At 41.3% G+C, this 23439-nt stretch overlaps 1 protein-coding gene across 4 annotated transcripts in view; it reads right to left on the reverse strand.

Moving 5' to 3' along the window:
* The window catches only part of zeb1b (zinc finger E-box binding homeobox 1b), a 106816-nt gene extending 90473 nt beyond the window's left edge, over positions 1-16343 (reverse strand). For 2 of the 4 annotated variants that reach the window (XM_015354029.2, XM_015354028.2), the window contains exon 1: positions 16244-16343. In XM_015354029.2, the coding sequence (XP_015209515.2) occupies positions 16244-16301 (58 nt within the window). In that variant the 5' untranslated portion in view covers positions 16302-16343. Of the gene's footprint in view, positions 1-13695; positions 14151-14178; positions 14411-16243 lie in introns of those variants that run through there. The other 2 variants (XM_015354031.2, XM_015354030.2) reach the window with 2 other exon arrangements.
* Positions 16344-23439: the final 7096 nt, after the last annotated feature.

Genomic DNA, 23439 nt, shown 5'->3' on the forward strand with positions numbered 1-23439 from the left:
GACGAGTGCACGTGTGGCATTAAACCGAAGAAGAACAGAGTCCCAAAGGGCTGGTCCCAACATTGAAGGGTTCTGGTCGCTCCCCAGCGTTGTGGAGCACATCGTTCTGGCATGGTTCTGGACCGCTCATTCCCCCAGAAGACAAGATCACAGCTAAATCGCTTCCTGATGACCACCTTCACACCCCAGGCTGCAGCAGCCGTCTCCCGCTGGGAGCAGAGCCTCCCAGGATGACAGTGCCATCGTTCACAGAGCACGCGTGGCTGCCCGGAGGTTTGATAAGCCCGACACACCGATTTATCCACGCAGAATGTCGCGGCCTCCGCCGTCACCTCCTCAACCTAACTGAGCACTTAAGGGATATTGCAGAACGACAACCGAGAGGGCATTTTCCATCTCCGCCAACCACGGGCGAATTGATTGACTGGAAGACTGGTGCCACGTCCCAGATGCCGACAGATTCTGTGCAATGGGTTATAAAGGCTGTATTGGTCGCAGGCGGCGGCCCAACAACCTACTGAAATGACTTCACATTGGGGTCCTCTTTTTTTGCCCACTACCTGTAGTTTGGAAGCTGGTACATGAGTTCACTATGACTGCATAAGTGTCAGCACCACCCTAGTGTCCATCCCAAGCCTAATAATTATAATAATAATAATAATAATAATAATAATAATAACAACAACAACATCACTTTATTGACCCTTTACAATTTCTTGCATTAGGAATTTGTCTTTTCACATACCCCAGCTTGCTCTCCATGAGACACACAGACAGGGAGAGAAGCCTGGGGTCAGAGCGCAGGGTCAGCCATTGTACAGTGCCCCTGGAGCAGTTGGGGCCTTGCTCAGGGGCCCAACTGAGTAGGATTTTTTCTGCCGGCTGCGGGATTTGAACCGGCAACCTTCCAGCCACAGGCGCAGATCCTTAGCCACAGAGCCGTTATGTGCAAACGGCTTGTTTTTTGCATTAGACCGAAGTATAATGGGGACAAACTCAGAGACTTGTGAAGACACTACACATCCTGCCAACAGGACATGAAATACTGCTGGTGCTTGCTGTGGCCAGCAAACCTCCAGAGAGAACCACATTTTCCATGCCCTAGGCTATGGTCTTCTCATAGAAAACAAAAAACTATGATATACGATCATTGCACATCTAATACTTTAACTTAAAAGACAGCTTACCTTATCTAACTTTCATCTGTCAGTTTAATAGAACAACTCAATTGTTATTGAAATGTGCTGAGGAACACATTTCTAATAGGCTCCAGGAGCTGAATTAGCATTACGGCAGGTTTTTATCTCTGCCATTTCGTCGCTGTTATTCTCAGAACGTCACAAAGCAAGTTCTTCTGTAAACTGACCTTTTATTTTCAGGGTTTTCTCACAGAACACATCTGGGACCCCTTTTCTGACACGCAAACGGCCGAGTTCGGTAAGCTTAAAAAAAAAATTACAGTAAACACAAAAGCAAGCTTTTAGCCTTTTACCAGAATTCTTGATACCATTTAAACGTTTTTCTTCCACACTCGATTCACTATAAGGCCCCAGGTGTTTTATGAATGCCTATCAGCATGCCATTGATACACATTCCTATCTGATGCAAAAACATAATTTACTACTTCATGTTTTCAAAAGACGATTTTCTCCGTCTCCTTTCATAGATCACAAAAATTACAGAAACTATTCCACTTTGCTGTTCAGGTACCAATTGAATTAGTTTTCTCAGGGTTCATCAAAACGCCGTTCTCTGTAAACATGGGGAAATGCAACAGGTTTGGAAAAATGCAGGTTCTTAAGAATGTCACATGCCCTCATATTCAATTGTATGAGTTTCTTACATAATAAATAATTGAGCCTCCTGATAATGTAAATCTTGTTCTAAATCTGATCACCTAATCCTGCAGTATTGTAATAACACCCAGACAGAGTTAATGAACAGAGATAATCATCCAGATCCACATACATTTAAAATGAAGTATTTTATACATAAAACCTGGGTACAGTATCATTCTGGACCTCTTCATACAAGATACAGCAGACTATCATACCGTATATGATGAAGCCTTGGAGAGGCAGGAAATTGTGCATTTGTTAGGCTCTAGAACTGCATTTACTGCACAAATAATTTATAAAGGACTACATAGTGCTATGCATCAGGGATCTTAGCAGGTGCTTACATTCCTTCCTACTCATATTGTAGCTCCTGATATTCATTTGTTTAATTGAATAAAAATGCAGTATACCCGGATTTAAACAGAAGGTAGCTGAGTAAATTCTAGAGGACTGCAGGCAACAATGCAGTAATTGCTTAGTATTTTAAGAACTACAGCATTAATGGGCATTTTAACTATTTGCCTATAAAAAAAAACAAGTTTGGAACTATAAAATGACAAATGACTTGTCTGTAAAAGTGAAAAAACAAACAGCTGCTATAACATGTGCATGAGTACAGTATGTGTGAATGCAATCCATGTGTACAGTATTTCAATATTTATTCAAATTGCACAACTGCTCTGGTTTAAAAAACATTAATATGACCAGAGTCCAGTTTTATTAAAGTGATCAAACTAGACTTCATTTTAAGCGTTCAAAGCACTAGAGCACACTGTATTGGAGCCCTGTATCAGAGACATTCTGTCTCTTTGTCAGAGTGCAGGATGTCTCTAAGTACGAATCCCAGATCTGTCTGCAGCTGACTGGGTGACTCTTGGCTTGCCAGACCACACTGCCCTTTGCTGGTGGGGAAACAAAAGACTGCAAAGATATTAGAAGGGAATACGTGTCATTTTCATTTCGCAACTCCAGTCAGGATAGAATAAAAAAAAAAAGAGGAGAGGTCTTATAAAACCTTTCAAGCAGATTGCTTGTGTGCGTTTTCTTCACTGCAGTGGAAGCAGCACATGAGGCTAAGGAATAGCATGTGCTCCAAAAATGGTAGAAATGAAGACGGTGATAACACATTATCATGATAAAATATCCAATCTATTTCAATGTATTAATTTCATTTTTACCCACTATAGACAATTGCCTTTTCATGTGCAGGTTTTATATTGGAAAGCTGCATGTGGTTTACTGTTATACAGTCTCTGCTAATTAAATAAAAAGTTCTGTGCTCCATCAGATAAAAATAATCAATTAAGTACGAAAAGGTATTAATGTGAAATTTGCCGTTTAAAATATGATTGGGGTCAGGGATAAAGACATGAGTAATAACTAATTATTTTTATTAATTAGCACATTTGCCCCAGTCCATCATTTTGCGGAGTGTACAAGCTGTTTATTTAAGACGATGATAAACAAAGAGCTTATGAATACAAGTCTAAAAAAGATTCTGTGCAGGAGACGTTTAAAGCTGTGTGTTCATCAGAAATAAAAATGCTGATCTCGTATTAATGAAGTACATGCATACAAGCACACCGACGCCTTCACGCAGCTATCAAAACCACATTTAGTCACTCGATCCTCTTTCGGCTGCTCAGCAGCAATAAGAGCACCATCCTCACAGACCTGGCGTTTCTGTGCAAACACCAGTAAAATCCATTAAAGCACAGGCTTCTGTATCCACCAGGGGTGTTTGTCTGTGCACCTATTCTTTTCATACAGTTGTTTTGCACGGAATGGAGGAAGTTAAATACAAGGAGGGCTAAGGATTCCTAAAACCGAAATCAAGTGCATTCTTTACACCTGAAATAACTCGTTCTGACGTTTGAAACAGCATAGCTGAAACTTTAGTCTGAAGTTTTCTATTACACTTGTATGGAACCAACAACCATACAATAAAGCAAATATAGGTGAAAGTCAGATGCTACATTCCAAAGCCTGTACCACAGATCAACAAAGGGTCATTAATATTCATACAGAGGCAGTATCCAGGTGTAATTGTTGACCTAAAAGTTCTAACAGGACTGGAATATCTTCCTCTTGATGCCAACATGTTATTTCCTTAGGATGGTTTTTCCCACTGAAGGGACTAGTCAGAAGCGATGCTTTTCTTCATTACCCAGTACTATTTAGAGTGAACACCTACAGAACAAGAGCACCAATATACAAAGTCCTGTTCCAAGTTCAAACTACAGTCATACTGCATTTCATAGTTCTGTATTTTAGCCCCTAAAACTTTGAAACTGTAGGCCTCACTGCTTCCACTTGTACTACCACGCTAAAAATACCACTTGGTACAAAAATAATATTTTGACATCACTGCATGAAACAGTAGCAAAGAAGTCAACATTGTCACAATCTTTTGCTGAGCTTCAACATACTATTTTCAAAACAAATGTTTACCAGATATTTTGAGAAATGCTATATGGGAAAAATTGTCCTTCAAAATTTGCAGACTTTGCATTTGTAGGTGTTAAATTAAATCCCCCTTTGCGCTGCAGGAAACACTTTCAAATTTCCACATTTTCACAAACTTTTGTCAGGGTTTATTTATGAGACATGTAATTTAATTCCTGCTCGCCAAAGAGCCACCTGCTCTCTTGGAATGGGGTATCAAACGCAGCTGCCAGGATCAGAGAAACAGAGCTGATCATTAACATAGTTGCAGGCCACTTGTGAAAACAACCACTAATAAGATGGATTCCTATAGATGTTTTGCTACAGGGTACACGCAGCACAAAAATAAGTGAATAAATATAAAATAAATGGATATAGAAATGTAAAAACTCACCAACTAACCTAACTTATGAGTTAAAACACCTTGGGAGTTTTGTTTAATACAAGCTATCATTATAATATTATCTCAAATTTCCAGACCAAGAGATGAGCATTATCTTCCGTTCTTACTTTATTGATTCAAAAAAAAAAAAACATAAGAGCAAGTCTGCAGTCTCAGATCTACAAAGTATTGTACGAATTCAAGCTACTCGCTTTTTAATACTGTACATCAGCAGGTGGAGGCAACGCAGGTGAAAGGTCACATTCTCTCATGATTTGCCGAGATGACGGAAGCAGACGATGAGAATCCCTGGCGCAGCTGTGAAATTCCCTCACTAACAGGCGGAAACGGCACGACATTAAACTGCCTTTAAAAAAATAAGTATTTAAAAAAAGCCAATTAAAAAGAGGGAACAGAAGTCAAAAAGTAAGATTTAAATAGCATAGCAATTAACCCCTTTAGTAGCTAAAATATGCAGAACATTCAAGCTCATTATGCTGCAAGGTACAGTGGAAAGGAACTTTTTCCAAGGTTGTCAAGCAGAGATGAATGCTCTCCGACAACAAGGAAAGGAAGTGTTCGGAAACTAAAAATAGGCCTTGGATAAATAGAGAATGGCCGGCCGGTAAACAAAGTGTAAATTCATTAACCGGGTTAAATGATAAGCAACCTGAACAAATACTGCAAGTCTGTGTGTGAGACACAATGAACGAAGGGTTTACTGTATTTTTCCCCCCAGACCGTGCTACGTCTTCCGAAGACAAAAAACACGCCAGCTGTGAAATGAATGCGGCAGCCCGCTTCGCTGTGGAAAGGAACCGGGTGCGAAGAGGGACGAAATTAAGCCTCTCCGAAGAGGCTTCATGGGAAAGCTACAGTATGTGATCAACTGACTCCGTTAAAGTACTTGCTGCTCTGGGACTTCCTTTCCAGGTACTACAGCGGAAGACACACCTGTCTTAAGGCCCCACAGCTCTTTCATATTTGGCTCCTTCTGCTAGGACTTCACCTTTTCCTGGCAACTAGGGCTTACTCCTGAGATTAGGTATTGTATTTAGTGATCTGTTTATAGCAGAATGGCATTCAGCATGGCGTAGAGTCTGACTAATACGTTCTATGACTAATTTTTCTACTGAAATTTTGATTTAAATCACATTGTATGAATTAAGCCTTAGTCACTGTTGAAACTTGACAGGGAAGTAAAAGAAACAGGGGGGAGGGGGGGAAGATTCCCAGCCAGAACCTGGATACCATTCTAGTTTCTTTTTATAATTGGTAGCTTGCATTCTGTGCTATATTGAAAAGTCTTATTATTGGCTTCCAAAATAGAAAGTCACATTTTGGGAATTGGATATTATGTGTTCTTCTGTATACCCAAGAAATGATCTCAATTCTAAGAATGCCTTATGACTGTAACCCCCCCTCCTCAAAACAGTCTTCAAGTGATGACAAAAACACGTCGCACACATCTGGTAGAGTTATCTCTTTTCTACTCGGTACCTACATAAACACTACGTCACCTGCGTGGTGCAACTCCGATTTTTAAAGATTTCACCTGCTGCTAGCAGACAGCCAGGTTGGAAAAGGAAACTATTTTAGCACGGTGCTTGATAACAGGTCCAGCTCAAGAAGCCCTTGGGGAGGTGTAAGGGGAAACCTGTAGGGTAAGTGTACGAAACTTTCCTCTCAAAACCGGGGGAAGTGTTGTGCCACGTCAGCCACAACCAGGGACCTTGCGGCTCTCGCACTGGCAACTTCTTTCAATAGGAGCTTTACCGTAGCACATAAAATGATACAGAGCCCAGATTATTAAAATAGTTTTATCAACACAGCGACTGTACTGTTTCCAATTGACAGCACGGACAAGTAGCCCTGAAGAACCCAATTAACTAAGCCATCGCCAATGATGCACATGTGCAGTTTCGGTCCTTGCCTATACCCCAAAAAAATATTTTTCTCCCTCACATAGCCTTGCTTTCCTGTGCCACAAAACTCAGGGGTCCATTTAACAAGGTATTCCACCAAAACCACCTGTCTGACCCCGATTTATGTTAACAAAGGGGAAAATTGCTGAAGTCATCTCAAGGTCCGTCACTGCCCAGAATTCTCCAGGACTGGTGGGAATTTAATCACTGCATATCATACCACATGGTAAGCAATACCACGTGTATTCGCCATGACAGGCGAGCACACAGATGAGCTGGCATAGGAGGTATTCAGAAAAACTATCACTCAGTAATATGGGTCCGTTCCTTTATACGCCAGAGATCTTCACTTTTGTGAGGGGTCTCATTTTCTTCTTCACAGATGACTGAAATCATTACTGAGAGAAGAACTCTTGAGTTACTTCATTCTCATTGTAGGAATGTGACCCATCACTGAAAATACCATGGCAGTACCTCACGTTTCTACATGTTCATTTGGTTGCAGTATTTGTAATGCGCTTTTCAATACATTGACTACTCCAGATTTCCATCCATTTCACCCAACTTGGGCCCAAGGGGGAGCCAGAGGTTAGCTTGGCCTGCTACGGGCACAAGGCGGGGTACACCCTGGACAGGACATCACTCCATCGCAAGGCACACACTCACCTTAGGGCCAATTTTCCCAGAAGCCAAGGAACCTACCAGTATGTCTTTGGACTTTGGGATGGAACCGGAGAACCCAGAGGAAACATACACAAACATGGGAGAACTCCACACAGAGAGAGCTCCAGGGCCCCAGTGCTGAGAGGCAGCAATGCTAACCACTGTGCAACTAAAGATCTGGATAAACTATAAGCAATGCTGCAAAACTAACTATCTACAGATACTGAAGTAACTTTAGTATTACAAATTATTTCTCCTAGAACATAAGCTGTACCAAATTTTCTTTGCAAGTGGACATAATATTCCAATGCCTTTAAATACATCTGAAATTGAAATGAAAATTCATATCTACTGGTCAGAAAAGCATCACTTTTGGATGATTTCAGGATCCTTCCTTGGCTGGAAGGTTGCCGGTTCAAATCCCGCGGCCGGCAGAGGAATCCTACTCCGTTGGGCCCCTGAGCAAGGCCCTTCACCCCAGCTGCTCCAGGGGTGCTGTATAAACGGCTGACCCTGCGCTCTGACCCCAAGCTTCTCTCCCTGTCTGTGTGTCTCATGGAGAGCAAGCTGGGGTAGGCAAAAAGACAAATTCCTAATGCAAGAAATTGTATATGGCCAATAAAGTGATCTTATCTTAGAAAGGTGTAGTACAGATTACAAAAAGGATGCTATGACAGATCATACATTTGAGAACTGTAGAAAAGAAACAAAAAGAGATAGGATAGGAACAGCTTGTTCTAAAAAACATGATCAGAACATACAGTTTGAGAGCCTACAACAGGGGAAAAAAGGACAACACACAGAACACAAAAACACACAGAAATTCTGACTAAAAGTTATAGACAGTTATAGAGTTTACCATGGTCACGTTTTTATATAGTAAGAGATCAAATCTCATGATTAGGAGAAGAAATGTAATGACACTGTGGAAAAATTCCAGACTCATAGCTATTTCAGGATCTACCTTGTTCCTATAACACGAGCAGGCAAGTTAGAGGGCCTCTTTCATTCACACCCCTGTACTGGGTGTAAAAACACCTGCCATCCACAAAACGCCTCCTGGATATTTTGTCACTCAGGCAACAACACTTAAGAGGAATTTTGTATTCTTTCATGTGGTCAGTCAAGTATGTATTACTAACCATGCTGACTCTACATTTTTTTTTTAGAAGTTTCTACTCTCTGCAGACCTAATATTTTGCCCATTTTGAGGATTGTATAATGTAGCAAAGAAGGAAAAAAAAAGTTTAAAAAAGGCCTATTTGTATAAAAGTGGGGGGAAATATTTCAAAACCTTACATTCTAAAACACTTTCAAAGCAGCTGCCTTTGCATTAGAAATTGAATTTCATAAATTCTTTTAATGGTCTAGAGATTCTTTAATGTCTTAAAAGACTTTTTTTATATAAAGAATGGACATATGCAAATAAAATGCATAGTATGGAAAGAAGTTTCCCACAAGCACAGTGTGAAAAGACTACTCCCTCTCTATACAGAAGCCAGTGAATGGGCCCTTTCTTCTGAAACAGAAAGTGTATGAGGTAGACCGGGCAAACTGCAAAGGTAACTAGGTCTTTTCTCCTTGGGCTTTTTCTCTCTAAGCCTTAACACACAATAGCTCATTTAAGCATTCAGTCTAACAAAACTCAATAAAGCACATCGAACTGCAGTCCAGGAGGTAAATGAAACTGACTTAGATTTAGCAAATATATATATATAATTAGAGGCCTTTGGAAAGCCATTCTTACAGCTAACTTCAAGTAAGGGCAACTCCTTTCTTGAAACAACTGTTCTAAATATTACATCTGCCTTTGAGGACAAAAGAAAGCCAAAGCAATCAAAGGTAAAATGTGTAAATTGTATGTAAAAAGTAGGAGAAATAAGTCCAGCTGGAATCTCTGGATGAAATTGACACTTGCTGTAATACTGGTAGTTAACTGGTTACTCCATAGGAATGCCTTTACCAAAGCATGAACTGTTTAGGAATATGAACCCTTAAAATTATTAAAAGACCCGATGCATATTAATTTGGGGTAAATAGAAAGACCTAGAACAGCACTCACTGAGCATATACAGTAATCATCTCATTTAGCGCTATCATTGGATTACTGAAGTAGAAACACTGCAATGAGACTATGGAATTTATAAACATAAAAACCACCCAATTTCAGATAATCAGCTGGAAATGTTAGTAGGAATTTTTGCACCAGTGTGACGTCTTGAAACATTAATGAAAACATATCGAAGTAAGAAAAAAATATATTTTCCAGTTAGAAATATACAGTATTTTCAAAGAATATTGTATGATAAAAGATTCAGAATTTGATTTTGTGCCTCAAGTAAAATAAACGAATTCCCCAAAATGAATGAAAATGTCTCAAAGGTTATCAACATAGGATCGTAGTTTCTCCTGAAAAATTTATTTTGAAAATGCATTTTAAATAGTCCCGTCTTTATTTCAAGGGGCATTTGTCATTTACACAACTTAGCCTAGGAGGGCATAAATTATAATTTTTCTTTCAATAAACACCGAGATCAACACCACATGCTTTGGCCAGCTAGATTTTTGCCTCCCATGTGTTAAAAGTACTGCAGTGTTCTGTAAATACGAAGAACGTTTTAAAAATTCAAAGAGTGTGTCAGTTTACAGATGTACATTCCCTTTCCCATTTTCTGAAAACCAAAGGCAAGGACTGAATGAGTAAACAAAATTAGGCAATGAAGAACACATTCAAAACATCGGTGCCACGTTACTTCTTGTCCATTTCAAATGTTTACCGAGGTAATACATTAGTAGCGGTTATTTTGTTTTTCTTAACAGATTCAATTAGACACCAAATTCATAAACATGAGAGCAGCTAAGCTGTCACATTATTCACTTCAGGATCTCTTTTCCCGTTGGTGGCTGAAACGTTCATGAGGTGACACTCTCTTGCTTATTTCTAATAATTAAACATTTAATCGACCTATCCTCCTATACGGTGCCGAGAAGAGAGCAAATAGTTATCAAGCTCTAAAGACAAGGAGCTAACCAGCTAGCCACACATTCACTCATGCAAATCTCAAGAGGGCCGCTCTGTTGTTATGCAAAGCCCAGACGCAAAGACAGATCACCTTCCTACTTACTGCCCACACTAGCACCTCAGGAAGCATAGCAACACCCTCCCCCACCAAACAATATAACGAACAAGATAAACGTGGGGATTATGCCCAGGACAACCCCTCTGCTTTGTTATTCCGCTGGGTCCTTTCATTAGAAGGACCTAAACACACACACAATTCGACATGCTCTCAGACTCACAAAGAAAGGCAGAGAAAGTGAAATCATACCTAAAGCACGCATGGGTGCCTAGGTCAAAGGTCAACTAAGGTGCCCTGGCTACTGTGTCTTATAAAAGAGTGTGTGTGTGTGGAGGGGAGGGAAGGGGGGGGGGGGGGTCTTATTTCTGACTTAGCACTTTCCTATGAAGGAAAGGAAGTTGCTCAAAAGCAGCCCGATAAATGAAAATTTCCTCTTTTACTGAACTCCACACACCAGGGGTAGACATTTTTAAATGTTAACAGATGGACTTACAACTGAAAATGGTTGACTAGGGGTCTGTATCCCTAGTCCCAGACAGGCGTAGTCCTGCAGGTTTTATTGGTAGCCTCAAATGGTCAATGAGAAAAGACCTGGAACGCATGTTAACTCCCCCTAATTAAGCAACTGGTTTGTTCAACTGAGCCATTCAAAGCTCTTCTGCAATAGAAACCAGAAGACACTCCAGAGGAGCAGGGCTGTAGACCCCAGTGGCAGACTGAGTCCACCCCTGCCCCTCTAAAACCCGTGTGTCACCCATGAAGAAAGTATCGAGACTCACCGTCATGCCTCACTGCCTCTCAAAAGTGTTTGTGGCAACTAATTTATTTCAGCGACCGTGTTTCCAACAATCACGAATAAAACCTTCAGAAACATCTCCTGCCATTCAATCCCCCTTTTCAGAATATTAGTTGACAGCGGCCAGGAATTTTACAAAATTTTACAAAGTTTACCTTTGTTTTAAGCAATATCCAATCCTTAAAGCATCTTTAATTTCCTATTAAATAAAGGGTTCAGGATCTCCTTCTCAAGCAGCTACAATGCTGGTCCAAAGCAGGTCTGTTTATTCTGTGAGGAATGTTAACATGGACTGCATTCCTCTATTCCCAAATTGCGGTCTTAAGTTTCCATTCTGCCGAGAGCTCACTACCTAAGGGGAGCAAACAAAGAAACCATGACAAAGAACTGCCCGATCCCAAGAACTGCCAACACCTGCCACCCCTTCCAAGTCTTAGCACCTTGATATTTACAGCTGGGACTCAATCTCACCTTCATCTGTCTGGGTGGGTGGCTGAACGCTACGTTGATATCAAATGACCAGTGAAAGTGAAAGTGAAAAAAAAGTGAAAGCTTGCATGGCCAATATTTAACGGCACGACAAACATCTGCCCTCACAGAACGGCTTTATTCGATTGGTCAGGAGTTTTAGACCGTTATTCGGCCCTTTTCAACTCAGAGGCTGTCCTCAGAAACAGGAGAGGCCACTCATGAGAGTCGGCACCGCAGCTGGATCATTGCTCTCCACCACCGCTACTCACTGTGGGGCCTCAAGGGCCACCCTGTCTTCTGGCTTCCATTCTCACCCTGGAATCTCAAACTTACTGGAATCAGTTGGTTGCGCAATACTGCTATTTCCAGATCATTGAGGCTTAGGCTCTACATATCCAACCTGGCCCTATGGGAGCCGGAGTGACTGGTGCTTAGACTCTACATATCCAATCTGGCCCTACAGGAGCCAGAGTGACCAGCGCTTAGACACTACATATCCAACCTGGCCCTACAGGAGCCAGAGTGACCAGCGCTTAGACACTACATATCCAACCTGGCCCTACGGGAGCCAGAGTGACCAGCGCTTAGACGCTACATATCCAACCTGGCCTTACAGGAGCCAGAGTGACCAGCGCTTAGACACTACATATCCAATCTGGCCCTACAGGAGCCAGAGTGACCAGCCCTTAGACACTACATATCCAACCTGGCCCTACAGGAGCCAGAGTGACCAGCGCTTAGACACTACATATCTAACCTGGCCCTACAGGAGCCAGAGTGACCAGCCCTTAGACACTACATATCCAACCTGGCCCTACAGGAGCCAGAGTGACCAGCGCTTAGACACTACATATCCAACCTGGCCCTACAGGAGCCAGAGTGACCAGCGCTTAGACACTACATATCCAACCTGGCCCTACGGGAGCCAGAGTGACCAGCGCTCAGACACTACATATCCAACCTGGCCCTACGGGAGCCAGAGTGACTAGCGACGAGTTATATCACTGCAGAGCAAAACCCGAGACACTTTACTCAGTGACTCAGTGGAAAAAACGCACACATCTGACGTCCATTATACACTTGGAGGGGGTGCATCCAGGGTGGCCTAGGACCTGTTTCCTCACAAGCCTCTGTCCCGATGGGCCACCTGGAGGGGAGAGCAGAACTCAGTTTCTCTTCAGTGCCTTAGCAGGCCACAGCACCACACTGCCTGTGACTGTGCAGAATCTGGAGCTCTTTTGTTATCGATTAGTTCCCAACTACTGCAAAAACCTCAGATTGACCTCACCAGTGTACCTGATTTCAACGATTCCACAAATGAAAACCCTGTATTTAATCCACAGGAAAAACCCACTTACCGTTTTTCCCCTCACCAATCTCCAAAGCACCCTTAACATACAGGAAGATTAGATTTTACAATACAAAATAGCAGTAAATAAGATAACTAACCTATCTACTAACTAACCTATGGATATTTACCTGAAATTACAGTACTCCCAGTACATAAGGCTGAACCACAGGTGTACTGTCTTGTTTACAGAAGTAAAATCACCACAACTAGCGTTTCACAGCCGCCCCTCCCCCCACACAACTACATGATGCTGCTACTGTATTAAAAATTTAATTCTTCAGCACATTAAAAAAAAACTCTTCTCGTCCTTTTTAAAATGATGGTTCTAATCGACAGAACTGGAGCTATCCAAGAAAGTGGAAAAAATAAAACGTCATAATTATCACTTTTCACGCATAAACGCTTACAAATTATAAAACAATGACAAAAATTCAATGTTTTTTATTACTGATGCAGCCAAGTGCCCATTTCAAGAAAAACAAGATGAAAATATGTACAAGTTTGATCAGGGAATGATGCGTTTTCCTCTATTTTTAACCTTATTTAGTCCTGTAAACGAGGGCACGAACGATTACAGCGGAAGCGATCCCCACAAAAGGAAGGTTTTTATTTCTATTTTTTGTAGAAAAACCCTTCAACAAAATAAATTTACATAGCGCATACATTGCATACTTAGCATTAAGAAAAGAAAACGCGTTAGATGGCACCACCTTCTAGGTGTTGTACCGGTATCACCTTGCTTACCTGGCCCGTTTCCTCGTATCATAAAGCAGCACCGCACGCACTGCAGCAGCGGCTTAAATCACATCGCCATTCCCCTGGTTCACTCAGGAAATGATACACGTTACAGATGGAAAAATGAAGGGAAAACATTAAAGGGCGTGATACAGAGCCTCGACCGACCCGTACAAATGGAAAGTACATGTCATTTGCAACCACCTTATGCATCACTTTTATTTTTCGACAAGCTTTTTTTTTTTGCTACAGCATAGTCGGCAGGCGGTACGTACAATTAACATCAACCCCCACCAAAAAAACACAACTCCCGTTTGTCAAATAAAAAGCGATGAACACAAATCACTTCTCCGAATTAAAAAAAAAAACACAAAGGGAGGAAAAAAACGACATAAAGCGTGGTAAATAAATCCCTCCCATGAGAATGAAGCCGGTGGACAGAAGGGAGCTGACAGCATGCAGGAGAAAACTAAACACCATCTTTTATTCTACCTGCACAAGTTGCCATTTGCTGCAGCGCTTAGGAATCTCTTTCCCTTCTGCTTTCAAAGAGAGATCGGCTTTCATGAAACGATTCCTTTTCACAGTCTGTGGATTTAATTCTCCCGAAATCAGATTTGCAGGATTGTTTTTAAAGAGGACATTTGCAAGAGCAAAGCCCCGTTTTTTCCCCCCTGTTCAGGTAAACATGTTTACAGCTCCGCTACAGACACTGGGTGGCTCAATACTTATATGTCACACACATGTCGTCAGCGCAAGCAGGAAAAGCCTCTCTTCTTTTTTTTTTTGCTACTCAACATTCATTAAAAGCCCGAAAGCTTCCAAAAACACTTTTAAACAAGTCTAAAACGAAATGTAGGTACTGGAAATCCAAATAAATTAATTACGTTCTGATCAAATTAGCCAATAGTATCTTTTGCCAAGAAATGTGAAGCACTCCGCCCATGAATTTAACAAAATAGGTGTAAAAAAAGGCGACTATTGAAAAAAAAAAATCATATTTATCAATCACTTTCCAATACAAGACTTCACAACAACCTGACTTTGGTTAACGCGTATTGACAAATCTGCCACAAACAAGTAAAACTTTCTTTTTTTTTTATTCTTTTGACAGGAGATTTGTTAGAGGACTTGGACCACGTTCACTCTTCCAACAGCCCGTCTTTAATAATTCCGCACAAAACCAGGCAAGGCGGGGAATCCCACACGAAAACCAACAATAGCAAATAAAGCTCCATTTTTTCTCCTTTTTACAAAAACTGGTTTCTCATCTCTGTAAATACAGAACACGCACGCACGCACACACACACACCACAGAAAACAAAAAAAGGAAAACGTGACAGCTCTGTCCAGCAAACGGAAGCGAAGAGGGGAGCTGGTCCCAGAAGCTTTCTGCAGCACCTTTGTATTGGTGATTAGATACACAGAATGCCCGGTCCGGCGGCAGTCGCAGATGTAAATGTATTCCTTATATAGACTGCAGCAGTTGTGCACAGACACAGAGAGAGAGGGGCCCCTCTCTTTTCTGTACAGCGTTACCACCCAGCACGTATAATACTAACAGGTATCTCTAGCTTTCAGCCTGAGAAAGAGAGAGAGAGAGAAAAAGTACCGCAGTATTTTTCCCCCTTTTTTGTGCACTTTGTGAAGTCCTTGCCCCGCACAGGGCGTGTTTATTGTGGCACGGTAACATCCGATTCCGACATATATATATTTTTTTAAAAAAAGATCTTTAGTTCACACGCTGCAACAAAAGACGTAGCTAACAGGAGAGGTCACCCAGCCAGGCTGCTGGAAAACAACCCTTGTCAAGTCATTTATATAAAAAAATAAACTTAAAAACAGGTGCGAGAAAAAGAAACTCAGCTCGTTCTAATTCGCGCACTTGGTGTTATAAAGAGATTAGTAAAATACAGAACTTAACGCAGCAACAGTGCTCCATATTTATTACTAAGCAGAAACAAACTCAGCAGCGTTCAGGTGAGAAGTTCCGAGAATGAAACGCATCGCCCAGGGATATTTTCAAACCAGTCTAATGTCTGGACAATCGCTGGGATATTATTTGGAAGCAGCCGAGTCCCCAGAACGACGCAGTGCCGCCGGGATAGTTGTTTTCACAGCGCTGCAAAACCAGGTAATAAGTTTCAGTTCAGCAAAAGGTTTAAAAAAAACACAGCGAGAAACAGAGCAGCCCGAAGTTTCCTGTCCAAAGTTAGCAATATCAAACACCAAGCAAACAGACGTCTGGTCCATTGAAGTGCGGAGAAACCGGACAGTAGGAAACAAAAGGAGCCCCCCAGTGTAACGGGATTAGGTGCGTATAACGGTTCAGGGAGCAGCGGACCGCTAGGCGGAGAGAGAGAAGCGAAGGCAGGTATAACGGTGCACCACATAGGGATACAGCGCACAAGCTCACTTTCTACTTTCCTGCACTTTGACTCACTAAAAAACGAGGCTCGAGGGGTCCCGCCGCCGTCTGAGCGTCGGGGATCCAAAAATCACCCCTCTCTCCACTCAAACCAAGGATCGCCCGGCAGACCAGAGTAGTTTTACTCACCGTTATTCCTCCTCGGATTCGCCTGTTTTCTGCGCTTACACCTGGGGCCATCCGCCATGATCCTTTCGCTGTGTCTAAATGCTGCTGGAGAGTCACCTCCTCTCTCGCCCCCCCCTCACACACACCCCCCTCCCTCCACTCCACCTCCCCTCCCTGCACCTGGTTTACGACACTCTGCTTTACGACATCACCTTCTCGCCGCACACACACCTCTCTCTCTCTCTCTGGCTCCCTCTCCTTCCCCTCTCTCGCTGGCTCTTTCCTCCCTGCCTGCTCACCGTCCCCCTGCTGCAGAGTCCATGTTCCGCGGGGAGACGTGTGCTAATGAAGTGGGACTTGCTTCTGTGGACTTTTATGAGTAGTGGGGGGGAGGGCACGGTTCGGTAGTTGAGTGGAGGTGTGTGTGTGTACGGGGGGTCTTGTGCAGGTAATTAAATGTGCAGTCGAGCCTGCAAATCCGCGTGTGCGAAGTGGGAACTTTCGGTCTGACAGCCACCTTCCCGTCTTTTACCCCCTCAGCCATCGACTGAGATAAATAATCTTAAGAGCCCCGCTTCATGATACCTTTTCGTGACTTTCGAGAAGGTGTAAGGGTGTCCCCCCAAACGAGCCAGGTTCGAGCCACGACAACGAGCTTAGCTGTTCGTGTCTTAACTGATATACAGCACCACAGGTGGTGGCAGTCTCGGCACCTGGACGTCTCATTGGTTTTTAGTCATCCGTTTCACAGAGTGGTGTAATCTTACCTTCTCACGAGGAGTGGCTGAAAATAAGCGTCACGACTTTGCAGTCAGTCGCTTTGCAGAAGGACTAACCGGGCAGCTGCAAGACTAATACCCGCTCTCACCGCCAGCGAGTTGTCAGAGCTGAACTTGTGACGAATTGTCACCGTTATGAGAAAAAAAAAGGTTGCCGCACCTCTTGCGATCGTGAGGCTGTTAGCAGAAGTAGATTCAGTTTCAGGGGGATTACATCAGCCCCTTGGTTCACTGAAGTTTTATTAATAGACGCCCGCTTAGAGTTTACGTAGCTTTTTGTGTGGGGGAAGTTTTTAGGGCAACACACCTGTTATTTCAAAGCCTTATAAAATAACATTATCTGGGGGGGAAAAAGGTGAAATTCCTGTCACTTTGGTATTAAGTGTTAGTGTAATTTGAGAGACCTCTTCATCGTCGTTCCACATGGGAATGTTAAAGTGGTCATAAGCGTGGTGCTTTAATTTGTGAGAATGCGTGAAAAAATGTTCGTGACACAGAGGAGTTGGAAAGGCGTTTATTAACTGTAAAACCAAGTTTGTGCGTTACTTTTATCCAAGCAGCAAACGTAAATGTTAGTCACATTTATAAGTTAGACGGTTGGTTTAGGCATATTTCTGAAGTGATTTCGAAAATGTTGGAAATTGGCTTTTATTTCGCGTGTATAATAATAATTACATCTGTCTTTGCCGAGTTCGTTTGTTTCTTTCTCACTCGGGTAACTTTTAAAAAGACTATGACTCACAGATCTATAAAAGTCTAAACCCCTTTTTCATCTTTCCTATACAGTGCCTTGCAAAAGTATTCAGACCCTTACACAGTTTTCACAGCTTGCAGTCATGACACTTTGAAGTAACAATATTTATAACGTATTCAGAACCTACTCTGCAAAGCAAAAACAGAAAGAAGAAAGAATAGATCATATAAAAGAGGAATATAAATATTAAAGGGAATACAAGCATTGAAAACATTTGCTCTGGCAAACCTAAAGAAATTACCTTAAAGAGCACCACAATCAGTTGATTGAACACTGTCAGTGTTTAGTAGTAGTGGTTCACATGATTTCAGTATAAATGCACTCTCTCTGTAAGGTTTTAAGGTGTTTTCAAAACAACTCAGGGGTCAAGTTGTGTAAAGACACAGATCAGGAGAAGGCTATGAAAATGGCCGCTGATATCTCTTTAAGAAAGGTGAATGTGACCTTTAAGATGTGGAAGACACTCAGACTTTGCTTAAATATTGCTGTCCCTCCAAACTGAGCACCGGGGCAAAAAGGATACTGGTCAGAGATGACACCATGAGGCCTAATGGCAACTGCGAAAGAGTTCTGTGGGTGGGATGGATATCCCACTCGACAAAGGAGACAATCATGGTGCTAAAAAATATCTCGGATCCCATATGGGGGTTTTCAACAAAGTACTAAAGAGATACTGCAAGCATGGCAAAAGGTTTTGTGGTCAGAGATAACTGAACTGGAATGTTTCGCTCTGAATGCAAAGCATGACATCTGATGCAAACCCAACATAGTGCTTCCCCTCTTCAGTTCCATCCCTACAGTCAAGAATGGCGATGACAGAATTATGTTAAAGTTCTGCCTCTCATTAGCAGAGACTGGACAACTTGTTACGACTGATTAAAACATAGATGGAGCACAGTATTGACAAATCCCAGAGGAAAACCTGCTTCAGACCTAAATCTGTGATGAAATTTCGCCTTTCAGCAGGTAGAAACCAACCCAAGTGACTTGCAACTGTAATGGCTGCCAGATACCACATATTGAGTTCACAAGTCTGATTACTGAGAGAATCAGTATAATTTCAGTTTTTTACACTTGAGTTTTTGCTCACATTTACTGTAATGCCTTAAAAGTTTTCAGTCTGAGCATTCAGGTTTTGAATATAGTATAACATTTTAAAAGGATGTATGCATCATTTCTTAAGTTCCCCAAATGGGACACCATTGGAAGGTTCTGAATACTTTTTCAAGGCACTGTTTACCGATTAAGAAAGTAATGGCAATGAATTCCAGTCAGTTGAGTCAGCCTATGAAAGATATGTATTATAACCTGCTATGACACCATAATACTAACTGTAGAAACATGGTACTTAGCAAAAAAAAATCAAAGTTACAGTTCACTACGTACTGTACATACACTTCATACTTTTAATATTTAACCATAGTCTCCTGTTAATGTAACGTTTCATTCGCATGTTTGAGAAGAAGTGGAACTGATACTAATTTCGAATTTATAAAGTGCAGTTTTCTACCTTCACTTTTATAGCCTCTTGTCCCAGTATTTTGCACATCAGTAGAAATGCTGTTCTAGAGGTTTGGAATTGTGACATGAAATTGAGTAATGGAAAACAAAAGCCCTAATCTTCCATTAACCTATTCCTTTATTTCCAAACAACTAGAAAGCCTTATTTTATATAATTTGAGCCCCTGAGGTGTAGGAGAGAATCTGGGTTATGTTTGCTTTGTGTCACAGTGAATCCAACTTAACAGAGTTTTGACAAGTTGAGTTGGAGTTGGAGCCTTTTATATTAATGTTTGGCATTTTGGTATAGTTTGTAAAGAATTTATGATTGTGGATCATGGCAAAGTAGGGGAATAAGTAGGGGAATAAGCAAACACTGTAGAAGCTGTGAAACTGAAAAATACTTGAATACAATTCATGAATAGGTATAATATTTTAATGGCAAAAAAGCATTGCTAAGACCTGATAATAGCATGCAACTTTGTCAAAAATTGTCTTTTTTATTACAACATGCTTGATGTTTGGCTGATTGTTTGCAATTACCATATTTGTGAGTGTATAGAAGAAAGTGCCTCCTAAAAATCACCCTGTCCCTTATACACCAATGGTTGTAATCCGTCCGTCCATTTTATAACCCATTTATAATGGGTCGCAGGGGGGGAGCCAGAGCCTATCCCAGCAAGCAATGGGAGCAAGGCAGGACACAACTTGGACAGGACACCATTTCACCGCAGGGCAGACACACAGACACGTACATCAAGGGAACCGATTTTCCCATTAACCAAATAACCAGCAGGAAACCCTCACAAACACAGAGAGAACATACAGACTCCAGGCAAGCCAGCAGCCCAGGTCCTGGAGTGAACCCCAGCACTGAAAGGCAGCACCACTAACCACTAACCACCATACCAGCATTCTGCCCTAATATTAGGAATATCCAGTGAAATAATTTTTTTAGTTCTTGGCATTTTAATTCAAACCTGACTGTCCAAGAACATATTTTATCCTGAAGCAATTTTATCAGGCATCCATACATAGCTGGTCATATAAGGTATGCGACAGAGATTTTTAATGACAGCTGGGTGCAAATATGAGATTCACATTAAATGAAAACAGTTCAGTGAAAAACAATATTCAGTGAAACATTTTAGATTCGTCTGGCGAGATACATGGTACTGTAGGAGTGCTAAAGTATCTTCTCAGGCAAGGCCTGTCTTCCATTTCCCACAAAATGGAGAATTGAGGTTTTACTGTATACAATTTTACATTAAACAAATGTAGTTGTCTATAAACTAGAAGCAGTGAGAGGTACCAATGAGCAAGGTGACAGAGCAGCAGTTCGAATCTCTTTTAAATTTCAGACAGTAAGAATGAATTTTTATTATCGGTAATTGTACTATACTGGTATTCAGTTGTTAATTTATAGTTCATTGATGTTTGTTTCCAGCACAAGTTAAGTAAATAAGGTGCAGTGTGGGTGTTCGCCGAAATATTTTTTCTGAATGTTACTTTTCAGCCTCTGCTACTCCTCTTATACACTAACAAATACAGTCTGCTGCTCCCACAGTAGAACAGAGTAATGCTGAAGCAATCACACGACTTTCCATTACAATACTGATCTAAAACAGTTTCAGAAGTTGACAAAGTTCACTAGTGGAGTCGTGCCTTTACAAAAAGTTCAGGTTGGAGTGTTTGAATATGCAGTGTTTTGTAATTGGAATTTTTTTGGCATAAATCCATAATAACCAAATCAGTGTGAACTAGGTTCCCATCGTTACTGACTTAGACAATTTAAATGTTGTGTTAAACTGTATGCCAGTAAGCTTTATGGCCTGTGGTGGACAAAACTGACTTGAGATTTACAAATGAGCATGTTAAGTGCATTATTATCTAAACCATCATACACTTTGTCTATGCATTGGATGGGCCATTCAATAACCATTTCCATTATTGATGCTGCATCTTTAATCTTTTACACCCTTGCTGGAACTTTGCTTTTCATTTTTCTTGTTTGACATATAGGTAGCAGCATATACAGGAGCAAGGGTCTTGTGTGATACAGTGCAAGTCATGGGATTTTCTGTTCTGATTTAATACTCCTCACAAAGAATGGCCTTGCTGTTCTCCGATGTAAGGGTGGTGTTTATCATGCAGTTCCATTCTTAAAAAAAAATACTCAGCAGGTTTGTGCTCAATTAGATCAAGGAATTTTAGGCTCCATAGGCAATAATTCAGTCACATGTCCTGAGCACGTTCCAGAAATGAAGAAAAAACTTTTGTATGGTACAAGACCAAAATTCACATTAGAACACCAGTACTGTTTTGTCTTTAATCTTAAGGATAATCAATTTCAGGAATAACTTTTACCATTCTAGTGAGTTATTTTTGTACCTGATGACTACCAAGTGATATTAGAAAATGGAACTCTGCCTGGTGCCATAACTTTCTCCTATTACACTGTAATGAGTCCATCAATGGCATTTGAAGACTGTGAGGTCAAACAATGATGTGGGATGTGAGCTGTATCAATAGTAATATACTGAAAGGTAGCCTTTTTCACAGAACATTCCCACATTTGAAGTGCGTGACGGGATATTTGCTGCTGTATCTCCAAGAATCGTGACATTCTGACAAAACAGATTGTTTTAATTTTCTTGTTTTTGCATAAGATTAGTAGAAAATATAATTTCCTCAACTGTGTAAATCTTTAATTAACCGAATGAGCCAGTCTATAATATTCATGATGTTATCCACTGTATATTACATTAATTTCTAGTTAATCAAAAATCAGCATGCTGTCTTTTTGTTAGGGACAAGCAGATTTTCAAGAGTATAAATTATGGTTACAGTTTTTAACAAGTTAAAAGGAATTTCTCTCTCTATACATGCACATGCACGTGAAAATATATTATCATGAAACATGAAAGTATATTATAGTAGATAGTAGATTTCATAAACATTTAAAAAGCACCAGCATGCTGAATTACCAGGGCATGATCCCAGAAGGTCTTGATCAGGGCCTTGAGCAGTTCAAGAATGGCCCCTATTTCCTTGAGCATCATCTTCATCAAAATATGTTTTGGTGTTGTACTCATTTGTAGCATGTTGCTTAGGTGATTTGAAACCATGGTAAAAGTTGGATGTTTAATTGAGGCCGCAGCAGAACTGTCACCTGGCACATGTACAGTGCCTTGCGAAAGTATTCGGCCCCCTTGAACTTTTCAACCTTTTGCCACATTTCAGGCTTCAAACATAAAGATATAAATTTTTTATTTTATGTGAAGAATCACCAACAAGTGGGACACAATTGTGAAGTGGAACGAAATCTATTGGATTTTTGAAACTTTTTTAACTAATAAAAAAATGAAAAGTGGGGCGTGCAAAATTATTCGGCCCCCTTGCGTTAATACTTTGTAGAGCCACCTTTTGCTGCGATTACAGCTGCAAGTCGCTTGGGGTATGTCTCTATCAGTTTTGCACATCGAGAGACTGAAATTCTTGCCCATTCTTCCTTGCAAAACAGCTCGAGCTCAGTGAGGTTGGATGGAGAGCATTTGTGAACAGCAGTTTTCAGCTCTTTCCACAGATTCTCGATTGGATTCAGGTCTGGACTTTGACTTGGCCATTCAAACACCTGGATACGTTTATTTGTGAACCATTCCTTTGTAGATTTTGCTGTATGTTTGGGATCATTGTCTTGTTGGAAGATAAATCTCCGTCCCAGTTTCAGGTCTTTTGCAGACTCCAACAGGTTTTCATCCAGAATGGTCCTGTATTTGGCTGCATCCATCTTCCCCTCAATTTTAACCATCTTCCCTGTCCCTGCTGAAGAAAAGCAGGCCCAAACCATGATGCTGCCACCACCATGTTTGACAGTGGGGGTGGTGTGTTGAGGGTGATGAGCTGTGTTGCTTTTACGCCAAACATATCGTTTTGCATTGTGGCCAAAAAGTTCGATTTTGGTTTCATCTGACCAGAGCACCTTCTTCCACATGTTTGGGGTGTCTCCCAGGTGGCTTGTGGCAAACTTTAGACGAGACTTTTTATGGATATCTTTGAGAAATGGCTTTCTTCTTGCCACTCTTCCATAAAGGCCAGATTTGTGCAGTGTAAGACTGATTGTTGTCCTATGGACAGACTCTCCCACCTCAGCTGTAGTTCTCTGTAGTTCATCCAGAGTGATC

This window comes from Lepisosteus oculatus, chromosome 6, assembly GCF_040954835.1.
Source record: "Lepisosteus oculatus isolate fLepOcu1 chromosome 6, fLepOcu1.hap2, whole genome shotgun sequence".
Classification (NCBI taxonomy): domain Eukaryota; kingdom Metazoa; phylum Chordata; class Actinopteri; order Semionotiformes; family Lepisosteidae; genus Lepisosteus; species Lepisosteus oculatus.